The sequence below is a fragment of the Maylandia zebra genome, linkage group LG5, assembly GCF_041146795.1.
Source record: "Maylandia zebra isolate NMK-2024a linkage group LG5, Mzebra_GT3a, whole genome shotgun sequence".
Lineage (NCBI taxonomy): Eukaryota > Metazoa > Chordata > Actinopteri > Cichliformes > Cichlidae > Maylandia > Maylandia zebra.
The window spans coordinates 26,428,157-26,445,690 of record NC_135171.1 but is presented as its reverse complement, the minus strand read 5'-3'; the positions used below and the strand labels follow the sequence as shown (position 1 = coordinate 26,445,690).

Sequence of the window (17,534 nt, the reverse complement as noted above, 5' to 3'; positions counted from 1 at the left end):
GGCACATCAGAAGATTCTGACAGAACCCTCACAAAAACACAAAGCAAGATCTCAAACAGCTTTTTATTACATTTTCCAATCAATAACAGTACAATTTAGTACAGTATCTATCTTGCATCCAGCTCACCGTGGAACACCAACAGACCGAAATGAAATACAAAAAGTGAATAGGTACATAAGGGTGCAGAGCTCTATAATATTAATGGAAAGAGAAAAGGGAATCCACCTCAGTTGAATTGCATTTTCACTTGTGGCCATACACGAATACATCACATTTATTGTACATCATCGCAGAAAGGAAAAAAAAAAAAAAAAAAAAAAAAAAGGAAAAGAAAAAAGTGAAAATATGTCACAACTTTAACAAAAGTGCTTCTGTATACAGTGAAAATGTTGTCATTCAGATGTTCTGATTTTCAAATTTAAGACCAATGGAGGGAGGGGGGGGGGGGGGGGGTGTACAAAAAGTTTTAGTATGGACAGTGTGTGAGGACATTTCTGTTCCATTGTGTGTGTGAAGATTTGAAGGAGAGAGGACTTTTCAAGGATAGATTTCTCACAATGATTGTAATAATTATTACAAAATTGGCATCAATAGAACTGGTAAGCATAATTTACATTAAGTATGCAGTCAATAATAAGTCTGTTTCCATTCTTGCTCATTCTGGTGCATAGCGTTACCAGTATTAGTACATGATGTATGTATGCAGAGTTTGAGCCAAAAATAAATTGGCCTCTATTAAGTTCAATCAACAGGTTACTCTCCTTTTTGGAAACAAAAGAAAAATCTAGGATTTTTGCACCATTGAAAGCAAGTCTACAGCATGCACATCTAAATTAACTCGTGGCAGACAAAATTAAATGTCTTAACTTAAAACAGACCATTATTTTCAGACATTGATTTTGTACATTTCATTCACAGAGTTGCAACTGCAGTCCCAAGCAAAGGAAGTGTCTATTAAGTCAGGTGAGGTGTTTCACTCAAAGTGGATACGAAACACAAATCCCCTTTCATATAGTAAAATCGAGCCATGCCTCAGTTACCTCAGCACCCTAAACCAAACCCTTCCCACCAAAAGTCAAAGGCATGTACAAGAATTAAGGGGCTTAACTGGATAATTTACTGGTAATAACTCTTTCTGTACTGGAATGAGCATTCATAACTTATAGCATGTGCTTGGTTAGTTAACACAGTATTAGTTGAGAGGCAAAGCTTCATGTGCAAAAGGCTGTGATGAAACAAAAACAGCTAGTATATAAATACATCATGGACATTTTGAAAGCTGCTCGTGTAATATGATCCAAGCTTTTTACTTCTGCATGGTTTTCTCATCTGTCTTATATGATTCACCTGGATTAGAAAGACAAGCTGTAATTCAAACATATCTAAAACCACTAAAGAAATATGACAAAAAAAAAAAAAAAAGCCATCAAGAATAACAAACCATCAGAATAGAAATCTTAAAAAAAAAAAAAGAAAAGAAAAAAAAAAAAAAAAAAAAAAGGAAAAAAGTTAAATAATTTGTACAATTACACTCCAACATTTGCTTTCAAGACGCACACATTTGCATGGGATGATAGTGTTGTTTTCTCTTTCAAGGTAACATAAAATGGTCCAAGAAGGAATGCACAAGTTTTGGATTTGATACCACAGGAGATCCTTTCTTAACTAGGTGATAAACAATTGTGCTCTTCTTTGTGTAGGAAAGGCATTGGTTTCCCTTCGTTTTTGTGGTGTCCAAGTCAGTTTAAACAGTGTTGAAGAAGATGCTGTGAACATTCTCAAGTTGTAATGGTCTTCCAGTCAACTTTGGAGTTAAATGAACATCTGAGAAACAAAGAAAGGTTAAATTTAAGATTTGAATAATATAATCTGACCTACTGTTTAGCCTTTTTTTTTTTTTTTAATGTTCTGCCAGGTTAAGACCTTAAAACTTGATGGACAAAGATCAAGCACTGATTGTGTCCCATTACAAACAACAACCAAGTGTGGAACAAGCGTAAAGGTAACTGGATTTTGGAGGGAAATTGGCATTTATTTGGATACAAATGTAAAAAAAAATAATAATAACAAAAAAAAAAAAATAATAATATATGCAAAAAAACAAAAAACAACAAAAAAACCCAAAAACAATCAAACAGTAAAAGAACCTTCAGGCTTCAATTCCAGATCTTCAGAAAACTGTCCCAGGATCCTGTTGCAACTGCCATGCCATCATCAGTAACCCCCAGGCAGCTAACGCGGTTGTCATGTCCAGCCAACACACCTATAAGCAATCATAATTGTCATTTAGTTAACAGTAGTGCACTAAGGAAATACAGGTCACATCAATTTGGATGTTACAAAGTGCTCTTGGGATTTACCAACACTAAGGAGATAAAAGGCTTTTTCAGCAATACTAACCAGCACGATCAGCTTTTAGTGTGTCCCACACATTGCAGTTAAAGTCATCATATCCTGCCAGAAGAAGGCGGCCACTCTTTGAGAATGCCACAGAGGTGATGCCACATATGATATTGTCATGAGAATAGATCATTAATTCCTGATCAGCACGCAGATCGAACAGCCTGCAGGTGGCATCATCAGAGCCCGTGGCAAAGGCATTTCCATTAGGGAAAAACTGCAAGTTCCAAAAACAGAAATAATTATTGTCCAATTATTGATTGAAACAGGAAACAAATTTAGCAAGCAAAACACTTGTATTTACATGTGTATGGAACTTACACAGATGGCATTAATGTCAGACTCATGGCCAGTAAATGTCTGTCTGCACATGCCCTCTCGAACATCCCAGAGTTTAGCAGAGGCATCACAAGCACCAGAGACAAATAACCTTGAGTCAGGGGCGAGTGACAGGCTCATGACATCACCGGTGTGTCCAGCAAATGTGGTTGTCTGCTGGCCAGTCTCAATGTCCCAAAGTGCACTGTGAAATAAAGGATTTAGAATCAGTTTGCCTGTTGTCTAGCACGTTAACTGCTCATTAACGGAACTCAATGTCATCTTTTCACTCACCAAGTGGTATCTCCAGAGCTTGTAACAATCTGGTTGTCATCAAGAAAGCGACAACAGGACAGGTATCCTAATATTGAGAGTCAATAGAAGTCATTAATACACAAGTGAAAGACAAATGTAGAACTAGCAGTGCACATTTAACCCCTACTTGCAGTTACGACTAATCATCAATTAGCAGTAAATAGATCAGTTATTTAAAATTCATTGAAAATTAAAAAAAAAAAAAAAAAAAAGACTAACAAATTTTTAAAGCAACATACACCTTATCATGCCACTGTTTTGTTGAATCCAACTATAAGTTAACATAGACAATATGGCAAAAGAAGCATGTTTTAACTGATACTTTGCTGTTTGAGAAGACATTTACAACCATTTACCTGTATGTCCAGCGAGCTCACGGCTCACACGTACATTCCCCTCACGTGTTTTCAGGTTGTAGATGGAACAGATGTTATCTAAGCCACCACAGGCCACATAGTTTCCTGAAGGCGCATATGCGCAAGTCATGACCCAGGAAGATCGAAGTGGAATGGCATGAACCTATAGAGTAACAAACAGACACATGCACAGATACTTAAGTTCCATTTTGTCAAAGAAACAAAATCTTCAAAATAGGATTACATACCTTTTGGAGAGCAATGTTACAATAACTAAATTTGGCATTTAAACACTAACACACAACAATGTCAGTCTGCCTTTATAAAGCATAAAATAAATGTCAATACTTATTTATACAATTTAGAAAGTACTGCAACTCCTTCACTTTTTACACTTCAAAGTTTCAAGCTTTCTTTTAAACAAGTATTCAGACCCTTTGCTATAGCACTCAACGCTGTAGTCAGCTGTGTCCTGCTGGATTTAATGTGTCCTTAAAATTTGTGTGTAGGGCTTCAGTAGAGTTGACCTATGTCAAAATTATTGGATTAAACAGTTTAGAAAGTTCTGCCAGGAAGACAATCATGTCAGCACGTCATCAAAAAGGTCTTTATGGTAGAGTAGTTAGACAGAAGCCAAACACAAGGTTCCTTTAAGAGAAAAGAAAAAAAATCTCCAGAGCGCAACAACCTGACTGCAGCAGTGAACCAAAGCTTACAGCAAAGAACGCTCTGGTGGCTTGCTGACAAGTTTCCAATGGTTCCTTCGAGGACAAGCCTAGGCCTGAAATTTAAACTGAACAAAAGATGTTTCTAAACAAAAAAAAACAAAAACAAACTGCCAAATTCTTTTCAAGTCTAAACTATAAAAATAAGCTATTGTGAGGTACTGCCAGATCACAAAGTAAGTTCTTGTGACCCAAGCTACAACTCAGAAGAGGCTGCACTGTTGAGATATTAGACAGCATCCTGTAAAAATCACGGCCGTAATTTTTCCATTTCAATGGGAACATGATATTAGTCAATAATCTGCTGCTTAGGGACACCATAATGCAACAGCTTAATTAAACAAGAGGATGAAATAACCAGCCTTGCATTAAAGTATCCCATAAACAAATCAAACCTCTATCTACCCTTTAATGTTGGAAGAATTACCCTTTAATCTTTTTATTACCAGCTGGATCATTGTCCACAGTATCATGTTAAATTATATTATCCCAAAAGGTTCTTCAGTATCCCAAACAAGTCAGAAAGCTTTTTAAGGATCCCGAAGAAACTTCTGTCTTTGGTGGAGAAGCCAGATTACCTTTTAGGCATTAAAACAGTGTACTCATTCCTCCGATATCAACAACTGCACACCAGACACATCAGCCTCAGGGGAAAGGGCACAAATGCCTCTTGCTCAGCTGATCTGCAACACTTTTAAATATAAGTTTTCCCTCTTTTCAATTCAACATAGCCTCATAGGTTCAAAAAAATTGTTTTATCCCATAAAGAAGTACAACATAGTACAAAAGGAACAACTTAAAAGGTAAACTAAATTTATATAGTTTTATTAATTTCAAGATCACTTAGTATCCAATCTATGTAAACATTTTAAAAAATCAGAATGAAGATGACCGCACTTTTTTTGTCTGCGCTTTGTAAGGCTGTGTTGTTACTGACTCTCAACTAGATTAAACACAAGGTTTGCCTATTATTCCATTAGTCCTCATTATAAAATAATAATGAAGAAAATTACCTTATTTGTGGTATAGCTATCCCAAATAATAAGTTTGCCATCTTGAGAGGCACTGACCAAGAGCCTACAAAAAAAAAGAAAAGAACAGTAATATGAACATCACTAACACAGTATCCAGGGGTTGTCACGCATCTATTTTTTATCCAGAGTTAAAAACAATAGAAAAATATGCATAAACTGCTGAAAGACACAAAGTTCACTATGCTCCACAAATCATATTCTGGCTGTTAGGTTTTACCTAGAATCTGTTCCCCAATGCATGGCATATATTTTAGCCAAATGGCCCCGCAGCGTTCGTCTTGTACGCATCTGGATTCGGCCAACGGGGTCAATATTAGCTGTGATCTGTAAAACATTAAGTGCTATAAGGTTCATTTCCCATCAAATGCTTTTCAACCCAAACACTATGAAAAGTTAAATGTTACCTGTGATAGTGTGGCATCTGCACATGCTTTCCTGGCATCCTGAGGAGACACAAAAAAAAAAAAAAAAAAAAAAGGGGGGGGGGGGGGTCAACACTTTGGTCAGACATTTTCCATCTCACACCAGTCTCGACTGGAAGGGCTGTCAGATTTTTCAGAATAAACGTCTGTATGCTTTTATGTGGAGAAGTGATACTTTGTTACTCACTCTGATCTGATTCTTGAGCTGCTCTGCCTCTTGGCGTAACTGGTCCAGTTCACTCATCTTATTCTGCTTTTTCAATTACCTTACTCCAGCTACCACGGGCACTTGTTGCTCTAAAAAAAGCAACACAAACAAAGGAAATATGAGGAACTTTAATCTTTCAAGCAAACCATTTTAAAATCAAAGCTGTAATGAAGACAAATGCAAAATGGGTCTGAACGCAGCTCACAGACCTGCAGTGGATAAAGATTTTCACCAAGATTGTTTTGATTGAATTGATGGCAAAAAAATAAATAAATAAAAATAAAAATTGTTTACCTACAATATGTCCAATGTGCAGTTCATGCTTCAACCTTACTTTCCCACCTCAATGTCACCAGCTAAATCCTGACACACAATTCATATTGCCAGACAAATCTTGTTAACGCATGACTTTCCAGTGATCCGAAAAGCAGTCATTATCCTGTTGACCTTAATCCCTGGGATACTCAGAATTTCAGTGATCAATAAGCCACTTATATTAATACAGAGCCGCAAAGCACGCTCAAAGTTCAGCTAATAAAATATATACATATTAATTTTACTGATGAGATTATATATATATATATATATATATATATATATATATATATATATATATATAGAGCATTCTTAGTGTGTCTGAAATTTCTTTGTATGAAACACTGATTTCATTCACATGTAAGATATCAGGAAAAAGACAAAAGCTCAGCAATGCAATACTGAATTAAAAACTGCATTTAGCATGACAGATTCATCTACCATTTTAATTTCTGTTATGGTTGGAACATTTGTTAACTGTCCATTTCAGTAACGTCCACGTCAGCATACTTAGAGTAACGAAAAGTAAGGTTTTCCTAAGGTAGAAGAATGAAACACCTAAAAGATGGCTGCAATCAACAGGTAGGAATGGATTTATGAATATAGTATTGAATTTAATAATAAGGTCAGTAGGAGGATTATTAGTTGGACAAATGTTCTTATACTGACTCCAGTTATCCTGTAAGACAAATAACCTTGTGGTAAAATCCATCTAATGAATTATGAAAGTGCGGTGAACAAAAATACTTTACAAAACCAACCTGAAGCTGCACACGGGACATCTCTTTGCATTTAAAATGGGAAACGGATACTTCTGTATTGAACTGCAAAGAGTAAATAAGTTACCAACCTGAAGTGGAGAAAACACTCAGTTTTGACCAAATGTAAGATCAGCCATAATTTTCTACAGATTCAAGAGTTATTGTATTGTTAGAACATGTGAACGCTTGGAAGCCAAATTTTTTCTAAAGAATTGTAACTTCCTTCTATTATACGGATACTGAAGACGACGGTCACAAAGTTAAACTCAGAATTTTTACTTGTTACACATGTAACAGCTTAAAAGTGAAAAATAAATAACATTACCAAACCTAATTAACCCAGAAATTAAAAACAAAATGCAATACAGATTTAAATATGATTGTAAAGTTACTAAAGATCAAGTTAACTAGCACTGCCCTACTAGTTACCTTACCTTGTGTTTTTCCGTCAGCTCACCTATGTTACTGGAAGTTGCAGGACAAGACTGAAAGTCTTCTCAACCTTATCTACACAATCGTCTAAGTTGTCTGACTAGTTGGCCTTTCTAACTCAAGTTATCCTCTTATGCTCATTAATCTTATAATAAATGTGTCATGGAAAGTAATCATGATTAAGCATCATCCAGTGACAGCAGGATGCCATTCTCACCTTGAAAACCTCTTAAAACATAATTTTAAAACTATATTCCCAACTTCTCTCAACCTGAGAAAAATAAAAGAACTAATAATTGAAGTTAGAAATATTTACTACACTAATGTAGAGTTTCCTGTCTTAACTTTAAGTATAATTAATCCCATGAACTCAAAAATAAAACAAGAGTTTTTATTTAGTACACAGAGTTGGAAACAACTACAGAAAAAGGAGGTTACATAAGTAACTCTGCCTGATTTTGAACTTTTCCAATGAATTTAAATTAAATTCTTTTAAGTTAAACTGATGAGTATCTATCACAACTAAACTATGAAAAGCTGTTAGTTTTAAAGTGCTACTCAATGTTCAATGTTTTAAATTCAAACTTGAGTCAGATGAAATAAGACACCTACATCTTTTTGTTCTTTCTTAAACTGCCAAATTCCCCAAAAAATAAAAATAAATTCCAGTGGCAAATATTAATGTGGAATAGCCTGAAGTCATGTTATAAATCTGAGTTTTAAATATTCTACATTCAGAAATTAAAAAAATAAAATACAAATTCAATCTTGTTGACCTCTGTGGATGCTTACAGTTAAGGAGTTCCTCTCCCTCATCACTTCTCCTTTCCAAGCGCCTGATCAGGGTCAGCTGACTGCATGATAAACAATGAGCAGTGGCAAACAGCCTGAAGTTGCAGCTCACTAGTTTTCAAGTCCCTTAAGGGTAGATTGCGTCTGCTATTTTAGGTGTCTTCTACATTTTCAGTTAAATGTGTATGTTTCACTAGATAAACAAACATTTGTTCTCAAGAACATACCGGCTTATCTGTACTGTTAAATAATAATAATAATGCAATATTTCACAGGTCTAAAGCTGGATCACAGAAAAAGCCATAACCAGCAGTATCACTGAGCAACTCCATAATCCTAAAAGCTAAAATCCTCAGTCAATGAGTCTCTAATCCTATCCATGTCCACAAATGTAAACAGCTGGCAAAGCCTGTCCAGGCATTAGAAATATGTTTTTCCAATCATAAAAGGATGAGATTAATCTTAATTCTTTTACACACAACTAATCCAGGCACTTGCTTTGAGAAATTGCCAGGATTTTCAGCTTCCAATGACATCGCAACCATATTACAGATCCTCTCATGCAGTTGTGACCAGATACAAGTAGGACTACTTTCTGAAGGAATCCAGTAACATACAATTAACTTCAAAACACTATTGGTAGTTTTAACAACAATGCAAACAGACTTTGTGACAGAAATAAAATGTACTAGTATAAATCAACAGCATGAACTAACGTGTTTGTGTGCAAAGGTTTAACCAACAGTGTACGGGTTGTACTGATAGTTGACACAGACATTGTGTGCAGTACTGTGATTTGCCTACAACAGTCACAATGAAATCATTTGCATTGGACTTTGCGTTGCATTTGAATGGCTGCCGGATAGCTGTTTTAACTCCGCTTTTGGTTTGAATTTGTTTAGTAGGTTACTCTACAGAGGCTGCACGCACATTTCAGGAGGAAATTACACGCAATTCTGCACAATAAGGTGGCAAAAATACTGAGTGCTGCACAGTGTAAAGATAATATGACTTGCACTGAAGATGCAGCTAAACGCCATCTTGCAGACTGCTGTCCGCTAGTTAGCAAGCTCGACAGAGTAGGCCTGCAGGCAGGGCAGAGCTAATATTCAAAAAATTAAAGTAACCTTATTAAGAACAGTTACACACAAGGGTTAAAAATGTCTGGAAACGAGCAGAGTCAATGTAACGCAACACTCGCAAAATTTCATAACACGCGAACCAAATAGCCAGAATTATCTAATGCAAAATAACGTAACCACAGTCACTTCAGGGAAGACTCCGCCGCTCTTCCGCAATTATACAGGGTGCTATGTAGTTAGCTTTTAAGCAACAGTGGGTAAACCAGAAAACTGGCTTGTGGATTGGCCTTCGGAGATCCACTTACTTACATACTAACAATCTTGTTAAACGCAGTACTTCCAAGTTAATTTGATTACCGCGTAAATTTATTTGGTCCTTTTAATCTTGCAGCAGACGGAGGGAGGGGGAAGACTGTAAAACTGCAAGGTCGGGCGGCGATGGCCTGTTTTACTCCAGCAAGCGACAAATGCAAGAAGAAAAAAAAAGGGGGGGGGGGGGGGGGGGCTGGGTGTTTTTCATAAAGCAAATGACCTTTCAGAAAATAAGCGAATACAGAAAGAAAAAATAAACTAAATCCATGAAACCTGCAAGTTAGCTGGCTGTTTATAAGTAATGTTCCCAACACGAGTTAAGGCGTTGCATCGATGCGGCCGTTTTGTTGCAGACAGGCACCGATATGCTAACTTATTTGCTCGGCTGGTAAAAACAGGGTGTAAACGCGGCAATGGCATTTACGTTAAATAAGTGTTGCAATTTAATCCACAGAAGCGTGCGCAGAGTTAACAAGTGATGCTATAACCCACTCTTTTTAATCACAAGAAAAACACTGTTTGCTGTTATTACGGGACGTTTATTGTTCCAGCCCAACCCAGTATGTCATCATCAACTCACAAAATCTTTAAATATACCATTTCGATTATAATGTAAGTCAGTGCAATCAGTGAAGCTTTAAATTTAAGCATGATTACTGCAGTTGTCTCTTATATCATATGGTTATCAATGCATTTTATATCAAGAAGCACCTCCGCTGGGCCAACATTATTACTTAAACGCCAGCCAGAAGCTTCCTCCGACATTAATTGTAGCTAACGTTGCTCAGATGCTTGGATACTAGTTAAGTTCTGTCATTTAATTTGCAGCTAATACTCTACACCGGGATCCACCGATGCAAACACTCTTATGGCAAAATAGCCAACTTAATGCTAGCTAACCCCTGCTAACTAGAAGGCTAGGCTACTGCTACCCCACCCCCGGGCAGTTCAATTCCGCCACAATTCATTAGCTAAAGGTAGAACAGTTACAATTACAGCTCTAAAAGCAGTGTGCTGGTCGCTTCATTTTGCCTTACCTGATTCAATTTGCGCCTGTTTTTGAGTTTGGGCATTGACTGGAACACGGGACGGTGTGTATCTCCGATCCACGCATCAACGAACACCACAACGCTAGCTTACTAACTAGCTTAAGCCAGCTAGCGTAGTTTTCCGAGGAGTAGCCCTTCCCGAACGCAGGCTACGGCTGGGGGAGCTTGACAACCTCAGTCAACCAACCGGAGAGGGGAGGGGACGGAGAGGGGGGAATCACACCCACTAAAGCCCTTTAATGAAGGCACTGCCCAGGCAGATAAAAAGCCAATCTTTAAATTCACTAAAGCTCACCCAACAAGACAGCCTACTGTCTCCCTTTTGCCGAGCTTAACATCTGCCCTTTCCGTAGTAACACTCTTGTCCGGCCACCGAGCAATGAGATGGGCGCGGTAACCCTGCAGTTAGCGCTGGGAAACCCCACGTTGCAGCAGAGAGGGAGAGAGAACCTTCGATTGGAGTTCTATAACTGGAGATGCTACAATTATCATCAGCCCCCTTGCAGCGATGTTTAGCACGTCTAATTTTGTACACGCGTATTTAATTCGAGCACAATACAGTTTAAGAGAGCACAGTGTTCGCTTATGTTCTCAGCAAAGGAGCCTAAGTTAAAGATCGAGTAAACAGGGCCCCAACTTCGCTTCTAAAGTAGGAAGTGGTAATCATGATTTCAGTACAGTACTGTAGGGGGGGGCATTTGCTCAATTTCAGGAGCTACACCCAGGCCTGATTACTGCCAGACCTGCAGAATCAAGACATCAAGTAATTAAATAGCAAGTTAAAAGGTCTCAAAAGCAACCCAAGAATAGATAAAGCCACTCACATCTATGATTCTGGGTTACAAATCCATTTCCAAGATTTTTTTTCCAGTCAACCACGGTGAAGGCCATTATCCACAAATTTAAAAAACGTAGAACAGAGGTGAACCTTCCCATGAGTGGCCGATCTGTCAAAATTACTCCATGAGTGCACCAACGACTCATCCAGGAGGTCACAAAGAACCCATTACAACATCTAAAGAACTGGAAGCCTCAGTTATTGCACTTAAGGTCAAAGTTCATGATTCAAAATAAGAAAGCAACTGGGGAAAAAACACTCACAAAAATTGTATGATTACTTTTTCAACATATGCCGCGATGCAATGCAATTTTCTGCTGGAAAATCTTGTTGGTGAGCATACATATCAATGCTACTTTGATTGCACCAGCAGCCAAAATGCTCTTGCAGAGTGAGTATACACACCCTAGCAAAGACACAATGACATAGCTGCTACTTGACCCTGCCTCAACATTCCATGAATCCCTAACTGATAGAGTAGGGGGTAGGTAAGATTTTTTTTCCCAGAGGGCCGCACAGGCTTAAAAAATCCAAATGAAAAAGTTGTTATATACATTTTAAATTAGCCTACATCTTGCCAGTTGTATGATATGTACTACTGCACTACTACTAGGTCACTGATATTAAAAAAAAAAAAAAAAACAGCACTGAATTAAAATTAAATAGCTGTGTGGACCCAGTGCAGTCATTCACCTCAAGATTCCTTCATCAGTGATTACACTCTGATTTCACTGGCATTTGTTTTGCTTTTCTCTTAGGACATCAGGGGTTAGATTGAGATGGTTCAAGGCTGATCCCTGCCCTCGAGCATTATTTTACCCATGTGAGCTATAGTGCATTTGTGAGATGGCATGAAACAAACCTTATCTGTTCCCACCCCACAATCCATGGGACCCAAAGGATCCCCCGTCAACTTCACAGTGCCAGATACCACAGGACACCCCCAGAGGTCCCGTTTCATGACCTGACAGAATAAAGCTATTTTGGTGGCATGAGCGGTTTTGATATTTAATTTAGTCATACTAAGCAGTCATCTGATGCACAAATACACTCGTAAAAAAATCCTAATTGGACCCAGTTCATGTAAGAAATACATACTAGACAAACTAGAATATAACAATCCAATTAATCCATACCAGAAAAAATAAGTAGCTCAGGAATGTCATACAGAAAAAAAAAAACCTGCAATGGATTTGGTTGAGTAAATGTAGTAAAGACGTTAACTAAAGTTCCACATGTAATCACCTGTCAGGCAAATTTCTTAGCTACCTAGTTAGCGACTACCAACCTCTTTGTCTCACTTGCCTCACAAATTCCATCTTATTCATACCCGTCACCACATCCTCTCATTATCTAAGCCCTCGCTGCATCTTGTCCATCCTTCCTCTTTCAATCAGACTACTCTCCCTTCTCTCCATTTTCAAGATACCATCTGGAGCTCAAAGTAGGCTCAGATGACATAAGACTTGATCTTCCTACATTCATTTCCTTCTCGCATCATCCATTCATCATCCATCACTACCCTGCATAACTAAACCTTGAAAACCTTGAATCGATTATTGGTACTGATGGTCCACATATATATAAAAATATAAAGACAAGATGGGAATCGGTTGCATTGAAAATAGTGTTTGACAAATCTCTTCTTAATACACAGCATGTGAAAAGCCACTGTGTTTACCTTTCCCTCTTTATTTTTGTTAGACTCACATTTTACGACAGGATTTATCTACTATAATCTTTGCCATCAGCAAAACGAAGAATACATAGAATCTCTTTAGTACCATACCTCTGAGTGACCCCGTGGAATAAAAACAAATGGCATAACATTTGGATTATCATGACCATCTTTATTATGGCTTGTCAGTATCATTTTAATATTACATTTTGATCATGAATGAAAGCAGTTATTTGATTTCAACATGCAGATACAGAAAGAAAAGTATTCCCACATTGCTGTGTAAGTTATAATTCAATGTATGTGAATTCTCCCGGTCATATTATTTTTATTTGCAAATGTCACAATGATCTATTAGCCATGTAATTGCTTAACTAGAAGGACAGGAACCTGGTAAATTCAGCTCATGAAATTCACCTGACAGCTGGTAGTAATGTTTTTTTTAAAAAGTAACTATTATTTCATTGCCTATTACCTAATCTACATATTAAATGCTAATAGCTTCACATAACTTTTAATTTTGATTTCTATGTTGTGTCCTTTTAAATTCTGCACTCTGCACTGAATTAGCCCACAAGAGGAATGAGGTGTACACTGATACACAGCTCTTTCACTCAGCTAACAAATGTGAAATTCTTAATGTTCCCATTGTAATGTTGAAAATAACATCTTGCAGTTGAGTGCCTCCTTATTTGGATGTCAGCTTTCATAAAAGTCACCGGGGGGCTGTGCAAACACCTGCTAATGGGCCACACTAAGCTAATTGCAGTTCCCATAACTGTGTCGTCATGTGACACTGAGGTCACACAAAAATGCATCTGATTGTTTACAATATTTTGCTGCGTTGCTGTTACTTTCTCTAAAAATACGGATATTTGACGAATTTAAAGCTATACAAACTAGTTATTTTCCAGTGTAGCTGTGATGCATTTGATGGGTGAGATCAGTATCAAATTATTCCTCATGGGTGATTAGCAAGTCCACCCTCTAAGTGCCATAAATGGTCTTCTGGCAGGCTTTTCTAAACTCTGGGGAAAGAGCATTAAACATTTAGAAATGATGAGGCTAAGACATCCTCTTATTGTGCATTAAGTGTTTTTGGTACACACAGTACTTGCACTGACTCGTTTCTATATAATCCTGAAAAATTGGTGAGTATGCTATCTTGAGAATTAACTATTAATAGTTATTAATTTGAATAATATCTAAAATGACTAACTTGAAATGAGAGGTTTTAGGATCATGATTAACAATCCTCTAATAAATATTGTTGGCAGCATAAAACTGCAGCTTCTTAAAAAGTTTCCCCATTTTCATTTCCTTCCAGGTCAGCAAATTATCACAAGATCAAAAAATACAATGTAATTTTTGAGATGTTTGATGAAGAAGGAAATGGAGAAGTGAAGACACAAGAGCTAGAGAGGATGATGAGTTTAACTGGAATCAATCCTACCAAGAGCGAGCTCATCCAGATGGCCAAAGATGTGGACAAAGAAGATACCTGCAAAATTCCTTGCTATGGGAATAAAAACCCTCTGTCTTACTCTGCAGAGTTCTTGAGCTACCCATAATTTCTCCATATGTTCTCTATAGTGATCTTAGACTGAAGAATAGCAAATATTTTCTTTGGCCATTGGCTGCTTTTTCACTCATTTTCAGCCCAGTTCTTGCCCCTGACCATTTTCATAGGATTTTTCTTTTGTTTGTTAAACCATTTCACCTCAACATACATTCAAGCATTAAAAAAGCATCAAAGTCAAGAGGTGAACCAGTGTTGTGTCTACATGTAACAGACAACGTATCTTTGGGCACTTTGTTACTAGCAGCTCTTCTCAAAAATGCAAAATTTGTTCTAAAAACGAACTTTGAATGTCCTCCAAGAAGCGTGGAAAACATTTCTTGAAGACTTCTTAAAGAAATTACAAGAAAACCTGGCAAAGAGAGTTCAGGCTGTGTGGAAGAATGAAGGTGGTCATACCAAATATTGACTCTCAAGTGTACAAACACCGTTTCTGCCTTATATACTAAATTTCAAATTATGTTTGAACATGTTTCAATAAATCACTGCACCTATTCATCATTTTCTTAGCAAAACATGCTAGGTATGGCATGGCTCAAGACTTTTGCAATGTACTGTATCTATCTAGCAAGTGGACATAGAACTTTCTAAGGTTCTACTTCTGTTGTCTGCTGATTGAGCTTTAATCAAGTTGTTGCAGTTGTTATGCTTTATTATACTGTGTTGCACGTAAACCGGTTCTATTTACATACTTTAGAAATGTCTTTTTCTACATCCACTGCACATTAATGTGCGCATTAGTGGAAGCTTCATCTCTTTAGAATCAGCCCAAACCAGACAAGTAAAATGCTGTAGCGATAATGTGGCTTATTCAACTTAGGAAAAGTGCTGATATGAAATTGCTGTTTGGTGTTTGTTGATCTGATAAATTAATCTTAAGATATTTGTGGTATTATCCTTTGTGCCTATTCGGGCCCAGAATTTTAATACACATCTTAATCGATTAAGGATTTATGAAGCAGCTTTCCCAGAGAACAATAATATTCCAAAATGCATTTAAAAACATTATGTATGCCGCAGTCTTACTGCAGGTTTCTCTGTGAATCACTAGGTGGCATTGTTTTACAGTGTGTAACCTGAGAAGTGTCTAGTGGTTTTATGATTATTTGCATTGCCGAATCTCCCAAGCAACCGAAAATACACACACACACACACACACACACACACACACACACACACACACACACACACACACACACACACACACACACACATAAAAAAAGTCCAACATTTAAACTATTAAATTATACATTTATTTGTTAATTTTTGTAGAAATGAAATGCTCATTGTTCCTCAGTTGTTCCTAGTGTGATTTAAAAGTTTCTTGCATTTGTGAAATGAATGATATAATGAATTAACCATTATATGACCTGTGATGCACTGAAACACTGCATTCCTGGGATTTAACTTATGCTGAAGTATAGTTTTCATGTCACTTTAACTTAGCAAAACTGTGTTAGTTATGTTATGTGTCATTTCATCTGAAGAACTGGAGGAAATATTGCAATTTCCTTTCCTGTTTCCGATTTCCTATTGTCTTCCCTGCTCTCTTTACACCTCCCTCCTCCGTTTTCTGTCTGAACCAATGCAAGCTGAGACATACCCACAATTTTGATATATATCTGTAGAATACATCCCTTTAAAGGAGATATATTGCTTGGAGAGGATCTTCTTTAGGTGTAGTTATTATGTACTGTGTAATTAAAAGGGTATATGTAGCCCCTATACATGTAAATGTATTGATTTTTTTTATATATGCATAAAAATCACACATGGAGCAGATTAAAATGTATTATTTTTTCGATGTTTCAGGAAAAAGAGTATTTAACTATGAAAGCTTTCTGGGTCTCATGGTTCTATACCATGAAAGAACAAAGAACCAGGATTCTGAACTCAGAGCTGCTTTTAGAGTATTTGATAAAGAGGGTAAGAAATATATTGCCTGAACACGCTCAAGTAAGTAAAACACAACAAAGTTGTAACAAAGACATCATACTTCTCCACTCTTGTTACACGGCACAAAAGTTCCCTAATTCAAATCAAGCTATAACATATTCTGCGAAAAACACAGTAAGCATGGATATGCTAATCAGACTGTTTTCTACACGGGAGTGTTAGGGTCACATTAAGAATAAAAATATTATTGTTCATTTTGAGCATAAAGGGAGGAAAAAGGTCAAAATGTGGAGATTAAAGTTGCCACGACTGCTATACGCTCTACAAAATGCCCTGTGTAGACAAGCTAGTGAAACCATACTTCGGGATCAGTATTAGTAAAAAATAATTATTATTTTTAGCACATACACACAGTGTGAGAAGTATAACACCATTGAAGAGATGGTGCAGAAAGCTGCTTCTGGTCAGAAGGAAAAAACACACAAATTTGAATGAGTTGGCCGGGTTTGCAAAATAAAATTACTGGAAATGGACAGATGCAAGGGTGTCGATGGTCACACTCTCATCCAGTCGTGTTGCATCACAAGACACAATAAGACAGCTCATCAAGTTGTTTCACTAACTCATCATACACAAGGTATTTTGTAGAGGGTATATCAGCCATGGCAGTGTTTGACTTGAAAAAAAAAAACAACTTTAACCTCCACATTTCATCTTCTTTCTCAAATTGGACAATAATTTATAATTTTCTTAATGTGGCCCTAATACGCCATCGTAGTTTCACTTAGTGTTAATTGGAATTTGTCTTTAGTATTTTTTTCATGTTTAATATCAATGTAGGCAGATGGAGACTGATTATGAAGGCATGTTATATGCATTCTCTTTTATATTTTATCATTTCAATGATTGTGATAAATTTTATTTTGTTCAAATCAATCAGAAAATGTTTAGTGTATCAAGTCATTATTGCTTTTACACATTTTATCTAAATCTACAAATGAGCTTCCTCTGAAGGGTGGCT

The 17,534-nt window shown here is 37.0% G+C and overlaps 2 protein-coding genes across 5 annotated transcripts; one reads left to right on the top strand and one right to left on the bottom strand.

Annotated features, from left to right (window-relative positions):
• Positions 1 to 44: 44 nt before the first annotated feature.
• Positions 45 to 10,927, bottom strand: gnb1b (guanine nucleotide binding protein (G protein), beta polypeptide 1b). Of its 4 annotated transcripts, XM_014412954.4 has the most exons (12): positions 7,290 to 7,383; positions 6,856 to 6,918; positions 5,759 to 5,868; positions 5,554 to 5,592; positions 5,367 to 5,473; positions 5,129 to 5,192; positions 3,391 to 3,553; positions 3,014 to 3,080; positions 2,723 to 2,924; positions 2,402 to 2,618; positions 2,149 to 2,264; positions 45 to 1,825 (listed from the first exon to the last, which is right to left on the bottom strand). In XM_014412954.4, exons 3-11 carry the CDS (start codon positions 5,813 to 5,815, stop codon positions 2,158 to 2,160), a joined length of 1,023 nt encoding a protein of 340 aa, XP_014268440.1. In that variant the 5' UTR covers positions 5,816 to 5,868; positions 6,856 to 6,918; positions 7,290 to 7,383; the 3' UTR covers positions 45 to 1,825; positions 2,149 to 2,157. The 4 variants fall into 4 exon arrangements, with proteins under 4 accessions (XP_014268440.1, XP_014268438.1, XP_014268439.1 ...); XM_014412952.4 differs by lacking the exons at positions 6,856 to 6,918; positions 7,290 to 7,383 and adding an exon at positions 10,511 to 10,927; XM_014412953.3 differs by lacking the exon at positions 6,856 to 6,918 and having other exon boundaries at positions 7,290 to 7,399.
• On the top strand, positions 6,660 to 16,563 carry LOC101468175 (calmodulin-like protein 6). The gene is given in 3 exon segments (XM_024802389.1): positions 6,660 to 6,676; positions 14,366 to 14,541; positions 16,430 to 16,563. Coding segments are annotated over 3 exon segments (327 nt in total).
• The last annotated feature ends 971 nt before the right edge of the window (positions 16,564 to 17,534 follow it).